At 40.8% G+C, this 13323-nt stretch overlaps 2 protein-coding genes across 9 annotated transcripts in view; one reads left to right on the top strand and one right to left on the bottom strand.

Moving 5' to 3' along the window:
- LOC136437339 (regucalcin-like) lies at positions 1 to 9927 on the bottom strand. Of its 4 annotated transcripts, none has more exons than XM_066431897.1 (7): positions 9854 to 9927; positions 4362 to 4531; positions 3368 to 3550; positions 2808 to 2896; positions 2475 to 2601; positions 1889 to 2023; positions 1 to 238 (listed from the first exon to the last, which is right to left on the bottom strand). In XM_066431897.1, the coding sequence occupies exons 2-7, from the start codon at positions 4513 to 4515 to the stop codon at positions 33 to 35; spliced, it is 894 nt and encodes a 297-aa protein (XP_066287994.1). In that variant the 5' UTR covers positions 4516 to 4531; positions 9854 to 9927; the 3' UTR covers positions 1 to 32. The 4 variants fall into 4 exon arrangements, with proteins under 4 accessions (XP_066287994.1, XP_066287992.1, XP_066287995.1 ...); XM_066431895.1 differs by lacking the exon at positions 9854 to 9927 and adding an exon at positions 5254 to 5532; XM_066431898.1 differs by lacking the exon at positions 9854 to 9927 and adding an exon at positions 4965 to 5058.
- Positions 9038 to 13323, top strand: part of LOC136437317 (pericentriolar material 1 protein-like) — a 25089-nt gene continuing 20803 nt past the window's right edge. For 2 of the 5 annotated variants that reach the window (XM_066431851.1, XM_066431853.1), the window contains exons 1-4: positions 9038 to 9340; positions 11218 to 11375; positions 11895 to 12071; positions 12425 to 12628. In XM_066431851.1, coding sequence (XP_066287948.1) covers positions 11229 to 11375; positions 11895 to 12071; positions 12425 to 12628 — 528 coding nt within the window. In that variant the 5' untranslated portion in view covers positions 9038 to 9340; positions 11218 to 11228. The remainder of the gene's footprint in view (positions 9341 to 11217; positions 11376 to 11894; positions 12072 to 12424; positions 12629 to 13323) is intronic. The other 3 variants (XM_066431852.1, XM_066431854.1, XM_066431855.1) reach the window with 3 other exon arrangements.

Here is a 13323-nt window from a genome sequence, read left to right on the forward strand (position 1 = left end):
CTTTGTTGTTGGAGTGGTCTGCCACCATGGGCTCAACCATTGTAGCACATCCCGGGGGTGCCCCTGGCTCCCAGCCCGGTCACCTGGAACACACAGCCAGACAGAGGCTTCTGCTGGACCTCCTCCGCAGAGTAACCCACCCTTGAACTTGTCACGTACATGATGTCAAGGTTAGGCCCTCCAAAACAGCACGACGTGGTGCGAGGAGCTGGAAAGCTGATGGAGCGAAGCTGTGTGCCTACCGTGAGATAAGAAGTGATGGCTTCATTCTTTTTTTCTTTTTTTTTTTAAATTTTTTTATTGGTTTTTCAAAATAAGATAACAAGTACAATAAGGGAACCATCCAGCAAGAATCGATCTTGTACAGAAAATGTGAAATCATATATGATAATCATAACAGAAGTTCGGAGTAAAGTTGTACGCACACCGGTTAACAAAAATGATACTGGAAGTAACATAAATTTCAATCAACAGAAATCAAAATGTTTTGTAACAGAAATCAAAGGATTTCTATCTTGAGAATGATAATGGCTTCATTCTAGAATAACTTAATCAGGCTCATAGCCACTGACGCTTTCATTGAACTACATTAATTTCTCTGTCACACACCCATTAATCTTGCAATGCATTCTCCTACACAGAGCCTCACCTACAGCCTATAGAGTCAATTCCACATTACCGAGAGGGTGTTTGTTGCCTTTTGTTCTAACATTTACACAACCTTTGTAACAATCTATGTGAGATAAGTAACTGTTAAGAACAATTTCCAACATTTATTTGATGTTCTAAATATTTTTTGCTGTGTTCCGACAGGTTAAACAAATTTCCAACATTGAACACATTATTTGTATTAGTTTCCAAACTGTTACAACATAGATTGATCATTTGTTTGAACATGTTCCAACATTCTACAAATATGATATAACTGGGTCAGTGGGCTGGGAACAGGGCAATTCACACATCCCTCCAAAGTATAGGGGATTAGGCCTAGGTGACATGAATAGACACTTAAAGACAAAAGAGTTGCCAGTGTCCAGACGTGAAATCTAAAAATATACAGAGGCAGACAATAGAGCGTGATTAGCACCTACTTTTATGGGGGCAATAACCCAAATCTACCATTTTGAGAATGATGCAAAATGTTGGAACATGTTCCAACAGTAGAACAATCACACAGATGTTTGAAAACTGTTCTAAATAAAGAGATATTTGTGCAAATACTTTCATAATATTTCCAAAATATAGAGATGAGTTCAAACATGTTCAAACTTTCATTTCTAATTGTTTGAACGGTCTGAAATTATTTTGACTGAAATAGTCTTTTCTCTAAAATTGTTCAAACTTATTAGCAATATCATCTGAAAACCCTCTCGGTGACATGGAATTAACATACCTTGGGAAGGCTGTGCTAGTTCGGACTAAGGTTTCTACTTTAGTTAGTGTGGCCTCTAACCAGCTGTCAGCCAACCTAAGACCCTGACTGACATCTGGTTATGCTAGGGTCACATTTCCTAACCGGGCCCGATCGGGCTGTTTACGGAAACGAAAAATCAAAGTGTATATCAATAAATTTGCACCAGCTATGCTCTTAAATAATTTTGGTAAGTTTTGTGTTTTTGTTGTCTTTTATAATCATATTTTTCGTTCCCAAAGACTGCCCGGCCGGGCCCCGGATTGGAAATGTGACCCTAGCATTAGTGGCCATGCCTACAGAAGTGCCATGGACATCTCAGGCTCTGCATCGAAGAATGGAACTATGTAGCACATGTAGTTCATTTTTCTCTGGGAAAGCCCAAATATTAGCATTGCTGCATCTATACACATATTTACATACATCATGCATAAATTGATTCATTCATTCATTCATGTACATATTTCCTTTGCTAACCTGTCTCTGGGTCCACCTGCAGCACCTGACCAGCATCAAACATGGCTATCCACAGTTTACCATCCGTGTCGATACACATGCCATCAGGCACGCCGTCTACCGGTGGGTCAAAGGTCTTCACTTGACGACGGTTTCCTGCAATGGTGGGCAATGATGGACATATAAAACATCATGAGATAATGGACAGCTCATTGCTGATATTGTCAACAAGGAAATGTACAGTTATTTGAAGGACAAATTTCCAATAGTAGACAATTCATGGTCAGACTGAAAGTCAGAAGGCATGAAAAATCATCCGTGAGGAAATGTAATCATTTATAATTAATGTTACCTAAAAGTATGTAAGACTAAGAAATTGCTTTTTTTTTCAACCAGTATTTGGTAGAGTGGATCTAAGCTGACAAATAAAAGGCAAAGGGTTTTCTTCTTAAAACAGTTTAACTCAATACCTAGTGTTAGGCCTGTTCAGGGGCTGTTGCATCAACTAAAAAGAGATGCCAGTAGGGAGAACTCTCAGTGGAGTCATCCTTACAAATTTGCAGGCGATACTGAGTTTCTTTATGTATAATGTTTAGACGGTACATACTCAGCATGCCAGTGGGAAGGTCAAAGTCGAAGGCATCTACGCTGTACTGGAGTGAGTCGATGTAGTACATGATGGAGTTGTCAGATGTCCATGCCAGGCCGTTAGAGATGTCAACTTCATTAAATGCCTATTGAAAACAAAATCTAATACTAATCTAGACAATCAATATGATAAATAGTACAGTGTAGTTGATTTTATATGGTTCAGAAATGCTGTAACCTGAACTCTTGTGACAAAAACTTCAAGTTCAATGTACAGTTGTGTTTCACTTAGTATTTCGATATCCTTTGGAACAAATGTCAAACTTGCTTAAAACAAATGAATTGTCCTCACCTTTGTGACATTTCCATCGGTGTGAAGACAGTACAAGGATCCAGCTTTGCGGTCGACTTTTGTGGGGACAGGTTCGTCACCCATCGTGCCTGAAAACACATTCTCATATCATCTACAGCTCAGGCAGGTTGGCACAGAATAGCAGGCATCTAAGCACATTCTAGCCACGTACGGTGGGTTACAGTGTATTAGATCTTCTAATGTCAAGTTCATCATCATCATCATGTCGGGCGGCTTCCACGGACTAAGGCTGCTCTCTCACTCCAGCCGACATGTGTCAAGTTCAAAGCAGATAACAAATGTATGTACTATTATTGGAGGAGCACACAAGTTAAAATTAGACTTAAGATGCGCATCATTGACACATTGCCCCAGCAATCAATTTGACTTTCTAGACATTCTAAAAAGGGAACAAAAACTTTTCTGCTGAATGTCTTCGTCACTTTGAACCCGGAAAATTAAACAGATTCTGTCATAGCCTCAATAGCTTAAGAAACTGAGGTACCTTGAAACCTCAAGTCAAAGTAAAGGAACTATGCATATCTAACTTTTTTCCTTACCAGCCCAAAACCTGCCGGCGGCATCGCACTTCCCATCATTGAACCTGTTCCTAGGTTTGTGAGGGTCCACCGTTGCAACAGTGTTCAGTTGTCTGGTCTCGAAATCTAGGAAGGCAAACTTGGTCCCAGCGGCCACTACAGCCCCTCCTGACTCCCTTGGGACAACGGCACCTACCATACAGTCTGGAAGAATAATAACGAACAAGAACATGAGGGTCTGTATGGGGGTCCGGACAATGCTTTACGGTGAATTCAGAAGTGTCCCTCACATATCACGCTAAAATCAAGGAAGGTGATTATGCAAAATATGGGTGCCTTGCTACGAATTATGTAAATAAGATGACTTTCCTTTCAAATTATGGGAAACAAAGATAGAGTGCATATGCCTTATGGAAAAGAGCATGCAGACCCTCATACAACGGTCTATTCATAAGTTTGGTTACTCACAAAGGCAATCACTGCATTTTTCTTTACATACATAATAAGGAATGAATTGTTATAAGACACAATTGAACATATATGGCCTGTGTGCTGATAACTAAAAATGAAGACATAGTAACCCTGTTGTTCTGACAGAGCAAGTCCTGCATAATGCCCTTGGTCAGATCAACGAATGCACCAAAGAAAGCCCCCGCTCCTGGGTCGTCGCCAAAATAATTTTCACAATCTGAAGTTATTTCATTTATAGAGGGGAGGGAAATGTACTTTGAAAAAGTAAACAAATACATGGGAATAAATGCAACTATAGACTCGGCTCTCCCTTCGAATGTAAAAGTATAATCTTTAGATTATTAATCCATGACCGGCCCGCCCTGATCACCGACCACTCCCACCCTACACCCCCACTGAGCCTCCGGGAACTTGGACTATTCTATCCTACGGTTGGGGTCACAGTGGGTTGGGGTACGTTTGTTTCTAAAATGATTCTGCGTAACCAAGGACATTATATAGGACCTTGGCGTAACTGAGAACTATGTGTAAAATGTAAACTCACCTATGTCATACGTGTCCTTCTGTTTTGTGACTGGATCCCAGCGGTGGACATGTTGTCCGTGGATGTCAACATACAGTAGCGTCCCCGTGCGGCTGTCCCAGTGGGGACCTTCCAAAAGCAGCCCGGGCTCGTCCACAGCTACTGACACCGCCATGTCGCTACGTTGTGAACTATATAAAGTAGGTTAAAGTTTTAGGAGACCGAAGATCCAAGTTAAGGGTAGCAGCCTGAAATAGGAAAGTGGGCGGTACTGCCGGTACAGCTGTTTATGAACTGCAGGGCTGAAGGCCACTGAGTGACCTTTGCACAGCAAGTTTGTGCACTGATACATTGTTCAGGTATCTCGTAAAACCTGTTTTCTTGGGTTAAAATCGAGCTGTTGGAAGCAATCTTTGTAAGAAGATATTAAACAACGGAACGTATGATTGATATCACAGTAGTAAACGTCACATGATTATTCCGCATTCTAGTCGTCCATGATTGGCGGACTTTATACGACTGCAGCGCCCTAATCTCACCTGTGCAATGATAGATCTCCTTTCCCACAATGAAAACAAGAAAAACGGTAAGCTACCAAGATGAGGATATCGGGTATATTCGCACCAGGCTATACAACTGTCCCACGGTAACTCCGAGTGACTTCTAACGGTACCGGTATGATATAGTTGCAAGTCGAGAGTCTAAAAGATCAGAGTTCAATACCTCAAGACAATAGTCCAATCAAATGAAAGTCACGAGGTTTCTCTGCACAACTTTGCTCAGGGCCGTTAAACTTTAAAATACCGTCCAGCGGCAACGATGCTCAAGCAAAGGTCCCCCACAAAAAGTATAACCGGCCCTGCGAACAAGTATGTATGGCTATCAGCAAACTTCCCAGTGATACCAAACTTACCTCAGCAAAGAAGATCTTCTCACGGATGTAACTAAAAGTTTCTTTGTAGAGTGGTTGGTTGTTTTAGAAAAATAAAGGCCGGCGTGAAAAGGTTTCGAATTTCCTAGGATATTCGGGAGCGATGGGCGCCACAGGGCTCGCAACAAGTGAGACACTAGTGTTGGCAAAAACTTGACTCCCGGGATAAGCAAGAAAGGATTCGAAACTGCTGTTAGAGTATGAGATGGACGGAAATACTGTCCTGACAGACGCAACGTTACCGCCTTCAAATTATTTTCCTGGTTGGACAAGATTTCCCAGTCCATCTCTAGGGAGTTCGATCACTAGTTTAATAACTAGTGTAGCCGCCCACGGCGCCTGTCCAAATCAAGCTCCCTGCAGCATTTGAAATCAGTTGAACGCAATTGACTGATCATATTTTTTCCTACAGTTCTCTTTAGGAATGAAGTCACTTTAATATACATTGCTAACGTTATATGGGTGCGCGGGGAACTTTTCGTTGTGACGGAAAACGTCAAGTCAGTGAGTGAATGGCACAATTTGTTCAAAGATCACTTCACAGCAGTGATTACTTCAAATAAAGTTGCTAATTTCACTATCTGTGGTACGATTTTGTTTACTGCCGTATATGTTGCTTTGTCGTAATGAACTTTAGTTAATTGTATTTCAACGCACTGAACTTCTGAAGTAAAGTTGGCTTACAGGCTTGTTACAGGTTTGACGTATGTCAAAGCCTGTATTGCTTTAGTACGATTGTGATCACGTGGTCTATGGGCGCCGCCATGTTGTTACGTAGCAGTGCATCAGCCAATGATATCTAATTATCTCCATGAAAAAAGGCTTTTTCATGGAGTACTGTTTTGCTTGCGTTTGGTGTTTGTGTGTATGTTTGTGTCACCGGTCGCTTAAAGTCACCATAACTGTAAAACCTGTACATGGATTGAAATGATTTTTGGTATGTGGGTGGGTGTTAGGTGGAGGAAGATCAAGGTCGATTTTGGGCCTCCTAGCATGTGTGACTGGAACTGCAATGGCGTATTTGATAAAATCTTAAATGTAGAAGAACTGAAGAGTGGATGGACAGATCGTCATGTTCTTTGGTACACAGGTAGGTTAGACCAAGTTGTACACACTTAAGTGCAAACTATGCAGATGAGACCGAATTTGCATAAGTAAGGAGGTTAATCGTTTGCATGGGTGTCGTCGTATGCTTAAAGTCAGCATAACTGTAGAACGTGTAGATGGATTGTAGTGATATTTGGTATGTGGGTATGCGCTGGGAGGAGAATGGTCAAGGTCGATTTTGGGCCCCCTGGTTTGTGTCCCTGGAACTGCAATGGCCTATTTGTAAAAATGTTCTAAAGGGGTTTAACTGAAGAGAGGAACAACAGATTTTCATGTTATTTGGTACGTTGGTAGGTTGGATGGAGATGTACACACTGAAGTTCAAATCATGCGAAGTTATTGTGTTTGTGTGTGTGTGCGCGTGTGTGTAAGTTTGTGTCACCGTGTTTGTATGTATGTGTCACCGGAAGCTTAAAATCAGCATAACTGAAGAACGTGTGGATGGATTGAAATGATATTTGGTATGTGGGTAGGTGCTGGGAGGAGAAAGGTCAAGGTCGATTTTGGGCCCCCTGGTATGTGTCACTGGAACTGCAATGGCGTGTTTGTAAATATTTTCAAAGGAGAATAACTGAAGAAAGGAGGGACAGATTTTCATGTTATTTACTTGGCAGGTAGCTTAGAGAGGGATGTATACAATGAAGTGCAAATTATGCAAATTGGACTTAATTTGCCTAAGTAATGGGAAAATCTATATCTGCAGTGTTGGCCATTGTGGCACTTCTAACAGCTGTTGATAGCGAAAGTGGGTCACTGTGGAACCTGAGCCCCTGACAGCTGCAGGTGGCCGGGGGTCATACCATTGAGCGATATAGAATGGGGGGAACTGGTTTAATACAAAAAAAGTTTCATGGAGATTTTGGGTCCTAAGACTCTTGTTTTGTCACTGTGACGCAAGTCATTCCTCTTACTTATTCATCGCCTTTTTACTTATTCATGACATCTGTAGCTCAGATACATCTTCTACTGAATATATAATAGTCATATCAATATTAATTCGGTACCTTTTTACAGGGTTGTCACTATTGCTTCTTCATTACATCATCTGCTGAACATTTAACATTATCAATCATTGCCATCATTCAATATTCATTCATTTGCAGTTCAAGCTTTTTGTACTGTCTATGACAGCCAGTCTTCCCACTAGAAATACCACCGACTTAGCTGGTAACTTTTGTTTGTGGGTTAACACTACATGAAAATGCAGTTGAATTGCTGCTGAATAGAGATTAACCAATACTAAACTGGTATCAATTAATAGGCAAGAAGATAAGTTTTTTTACTATCTTGACGAAATCCACGTTGTTAGATAATTAACATAGATAATTGATATATTCCTGTGTAGTTCTGTCTCTGATCGAAGGTAATTAACATATTAATAGAAACTGATATAACACCTCACTGGTAAAGGAAAGGTGTTTCATCTTTAAGTCATATGTACTTATCATTATCGTCTTTATGTGTATTATGTTAATATGGACCTCATTTGCATAATTTATGCAGAAACTTCATATTTCCCTTATGCTAAATGCTACACATGTCATATAAGAGGTGAATGTCGTTGTAGGACAGGCGAATACAATTGAATGTTCAGTATGCTAATTATGGCCTCATTTGCATTATTAATGATTTATGGAAAATCTATGTTTTCCTTACAATAAACGTTACAGATGTCATATTGGAGGTGTAGGCAGCTTTAGGATAGTCGAAAATAATGGAGGAGCATTATGCTAATGAGGGCTTCATTTGCATAATTTATGCAGAAAAGTTATACTTCCTTTAGGGTAAATGCTAGGGATGTGATATTAGTGATGTGGGTAGCTTTAGTAAAGGTGAATACAATGGAATGTATGTTATGCTAATGAGGACCTCATTTGCATTAATATTGAAGAAACTTCATATTTCCTCTACGATGAATACTACGGATGCCACATTGGATGTGTAGGTAGCTTTACTAAAACCATTATCTTTAGGTGTGTTATGCTGATGATGACTATATTTGCAAAATCAAATGCAAAAATGGTAGGGGCTTTATATTCGACATATATGTAGCTTGAATAAACAACGATGCTGTTTCATACCTCTTTTATGAATGGAGATAAATATTCTTTATTTAGGGTGGCAGAAGTTAGGGTGGCAGAAGATGATTACCGAGTAGTTTTGAGGCTTCCGGGAGTCATAATATTATACCAGTGCAAAGGGGTAAATGGTAGGGTAGGGTGGCAGCCGCAGACAAAACAGACAAACAGTGATGCGCACATGGTATATGCGATGTCGTTCTTATAATCAAATTAACATGGCATTACTAATTAGTAAATTATTTTGAATAAAAAATACTTTTAATCTCCGTGGAGGAGGGTACTCGCGACAGTCATGAAAATCGGCAGTATGTGTGCCTCTGACCATGGATACGCTGGTGCAATGGCATTATTATCCCTATATAATGTTCTTGGTTGGTATTGATTAGGCTAGTAATGTCTTCTCCATAGGCAAACCTGTCTGTATTTGCCGCTAGCGCAAATATTTACTCTAGTTGACAATGTCTTGAAGGGCATTTCTGACAGAGGGCGCTGCTAAAGTCACATGCTTCTATTCAGCCAATCAGAGCTAATCTTCTCCTCCCGCCATTTTGCCGCTTCACCAAAGACGTATACGCTAGAACAAAATAGTGACACGTTGATATCACTATATCTATTACGAACTTAGAGTATCAACTATGGAAATATTTCCGAAGCTTAGAGCGATATATAAATAGCACGTAAACCCCATTAGGTTTAAGATTATTCGCCAAATGTGGCAACGAAGTACAGTAGGTATCCATCCACGCTATAGAGTGATCAGGCTACACCGAAACGCAGTGTCCATCACCGTGATGGGGGAGGGCAGATAACGACGTCCTGCAAGATATTCAACTACCTGTTCCTGTCTTACAACGTCCCGGGAAGGCCACACACGGTCTAAGGTAAGTAAAAATGTTCTCTAGGGATCCTATTTTTGGTTTGATGCCGTGACAGAATCCCGCGTCGCCTTGCAATAATGCATGACCTGTTAGGAGGCGGTCTGGCCGAAATACCAAAACTTCTTTTCCAGGTCGCCGCGCAGGCGACTCTTGGCAGGTGTCGTCGGGCTTCTTTATGGGATAGAATTAACTCTTCAGCACTAAGATAAGGCTTATAACATGATTAACTGAAAGGGGACTATCCATTTGAATTAGTAAACGCAATGCGTATCCCTGCAGCACATTCGTTCGCCCAAAGAAACGGTCGAGTTTCACATTTTCGGGCAGACATAAATTTTTCGTCAGGGAAAACAAATCGTCCCGGGATGTCATGAATAATTTATCTCCGCTGCACCAATTGTACGTTGCTTAGCAACAGAATTCCGCAAGATTGTACAAATTCACAACACTGAGAAATAAACCTGAGGAAAGTGATGCACGATTGAACGAGTATTTTCTCTGTGTTTTCTGACCAACCTGTGACAGACTGAATCTTGCTATGCCAGCCGCCCGCCACGGTGTAGTGGTAGGTGTTTGGGTGGGCGGAGTTCTCTTTTACCTACAATGGACTGATCTTTCGGAAATGATTGCTATGGCAACAATCACTATCAGACAATTTTGATTAAGAAATTTTGTATCCCAACACTTTGCCACAGTTTTTGTGTAACTCCAACGCCCATGGTATAAACGTTATAATTTCAAATAGTGAAAAGGTAATCTTTCATCATGGGCTTGTCAACTGCTAACATTACATACTTTGCAAGGCTATACAACATGGCGGGAATTCCTAAAGCTTCAAGGTGTCACTAAGATCTGTCAACTAGATGATATTTTGACTAGGAAATTGGAAAATTTCTAATGTTATTGGCAAATCTTTGGGCTAAAATTCCAGCAAGAAAACTATGCCTGAAGTGAAAATTTAATAATTCTGGTGAAAAGCAGTTTTGCAGTGCTGCTTTGTTACACAGGGAAACATTAACAATGGCGCCCATGTCGCATTTGCTCGCGGCAGCTCACAATAATATGTATTTAGATATATATGTGAAATTTCCATCTTAAAGTAAGCTCGCCGGCAGCTTCGGGCCGTAGTCCGGCTTTTTGTCGCAAAATCACACGAGATCACGCGAAAGTCGCAAAACAGGGCAAGATCTCGCGAGGTCACATCAGAACTTCAAATCTAAATGTATTACCACTCGCGGACGTGTGCTGAGCTTTTACTAAATGGTACTGCCCAGCAGGTTTCGCCATCACCTTTATGACAAATGTCCCTACAATTTGATATAAATTCTGACAGGGTACCACGGAGTGACGTTATTCTATATCATTTCAAAGTTAGGACATGTCATGCATACAAAAAACAGCGACCGTTACTTTCTGTTACTTTCTTCTCCGCCAATCTTCAACCAAACTTCCCCCGACAAGAACTGGCGCCTTGCTCTGACGTTTTTGTATGCAAAATAACTTGACCGCATGTCTGAAAAGAAATTTTGTCTAATTGGAGGTAAAGTTTGGCGGGAAGTTGGAACGGGCCAATTTGGACGCCATTTTGCGGTCTGTCGCAAAATCGCTAATTTGCATAAAATGGCCGAAATCTATTGTCAGTAGGTAGTGTCCCTGTGTGTTAGTGGCTATGCAAAACAAATTGCAAATTGAACAATACAATAACATCTTGTCAATAGTGCATAAAAATCTTATTGACAGGAACATTCTGTTAATAGCCCTGGTCTTGTGTGTCATTGTAGATACTCCTTTGTTAAAAGTTCAGTTTCAATATTTTCATGACTTGATGTTTGGCCATTTTTCTTGGGTTCATATAGAGATTCCTGCCATGTTTTTTACAGACAGTTAGAGAATGGCTGGAAAAAGCAGACAGCTGATCAGCCAGTCCTTTACTGAGGGACCTTCTCTCCCTGACAGAAGACCGGCACGGCACAATCTGAGTGATAGCGACATGCTCAGTCTGAGCGCTGCCATGATGGACAGCAGACCAAACAACCTGGTAAGGAAGTTCCAAATTTGTGGAAACATTATTTTTTGCGATCTGTAATATTCATCTTATATTGTTATAGCTCAACTTCCAAAGTATACAGTTGTCAGACTTTTCGAAGTCAATTTACATGCATAAATTTCGGCATTTTCCCACCACAGTTCTATCCCAGCTGAATTCTGCCATTGAAGCAGTGCTCTAGCATTTCCCATTGACAAAAAAGATACTACAAAGAGTCGTCTTCATTCTGTCACATTGTACAAACTTCTATCAATTTATTCAAATTTGGACATTTTTACATCTTTACTCATGGATTTTTGTTCCTTAAGGTTGATGGAATGGTCTAAAAAATTTTCATAATATGCAACAAAATTCCGTCTAATGCTGGAATGATGGTTGCTGGCAGGGAACCCTGCTTTGAAGTCAACAAGAGACAACTTGTTCCTACTTTTGCTTCCAAAATGTTCAGTTCATTTTGAAGCATTTACTTGTTTGCCTATCTGTAGCTCAATCATTATGAATTTGTTGCAGTTCTCCATGGGAGCTATTCCCAGACAGTCTAAGTCTGTGAACCAGCCCAGTATGAACAACGACAGGAGAATGATGGGCAGATATCCAGGTGCTCCTTCTCTAGTGGAGAGTCTGTACGGTCAGGCTGGACTCAGGCCAGGTGTCAGCCCACGGTCTGCTTCAGCGCCCTTAACTATGGTATGTTATCACTATAGTTAATACATATACGCCTGAGTTAATTTTTCAACTCTCACACACACGTACAGTACCTGCTGAATTATAGTTCAGGGATTGGGATTGAAAATGCATTTTTGCTTATCTTGTCATATATCAATTGTGAGCAAATTGTTTCCTCTGCTCAAAAATTTACAGAGCAGACAGCATTGAAAACATGCATGCACATGGTTTGAGAGAAATAAACAATTGTAATTTGTTTACCATTTCTTTGGAGTTTATTGATTTTCTGGCACAAGGAAGTCCTGCAGAAGTAAGCAGCTTTGCTGATATGTTGGTGTAAGGTAATTTTCTCATTTTGTTAATGTATCTTGCAGGACAACCAACTGAACGTAGGGGCACGAACTACAGTGGGTGCCAACAACGCTGTAGCCAACAATGAACGGTCTGCCACGACGCAGACTAAACCGTCCCACCAGGGCGCTCGTGTTAACCAACTGTCACTGCCCACAGAGCCGCGAGCAATCACCACGGCATCAGCAGCCAGAAGAGATGAAGCTTCTTCCGTTGAATCTTTAGAGGTAGCCAAGTCTGTTTTGATCATATTAGAACCTGGATATCAAAAGATTTACTTAACACTTATGTTAGATATTGATAACGTATAATTTCAGTATATCTTTAAACCATAAGATTTGCATGTTACAATGCTGACATAGTCTATATGCATGTGTAGTCTAGTGGTTAGGGACCCTGCCTCTGGACCAATAAGCTGTGAGTTCGAATCCCTGCCGTGTCGCTCGCCCAACATGCACGCTACTGGAAAGGGTCGCAGTCCTTAGGATGTGACGTTAAGCCGTGGTACACTAGTACTATTCATTGTGCCTCTCGAAAAGAGGTTGAGGAATTTGCCCGGTACAATGAACATGTAAATACTTACATAGCGTCAGTCTTCTCTGTCATAACTAATGGAAGAATAGCTCTTCAGTGAGCTAAACTGGTTTGTGATCATTGTCGCACTTTATTTTTTGCTGCACAACCCCAGCCAGGCACTATCCAGGATCACATAGTTTATAGATACTTTGATAGATACATCCCGGATCTCCTATGAGCAGTGCTTATGCATAACAAATAAACAATCAAACAAACCTTGTCTTTACACACAACCATTATGGTGTATTGGTTTTAGCAATTGAATTCTTCTTTGCCTTGCTTATCTCAGTAAATGGCAAACTAGCCCCATGGCTGTTTACCCCATTTCTGGTAACCTTGAATCAAT

Source organism: Branchiostoma lanceolatum, chromosome 6, assembly GCF_035083965.1.
Source record: "Branchiostoma lanceolatum isolate klBraLanc5 chromosome 6, klBraLanc5.hap2, whole genome shotgun sequence".
Taxonomy (NCBI): domain Eukaryota; kingdom Metazoa; phylum Chordata; class Leptocardii; order Amphioxiformes; family Branchiostomatidae; genus Branchiostoma; species Branchiostoma lanceolatum.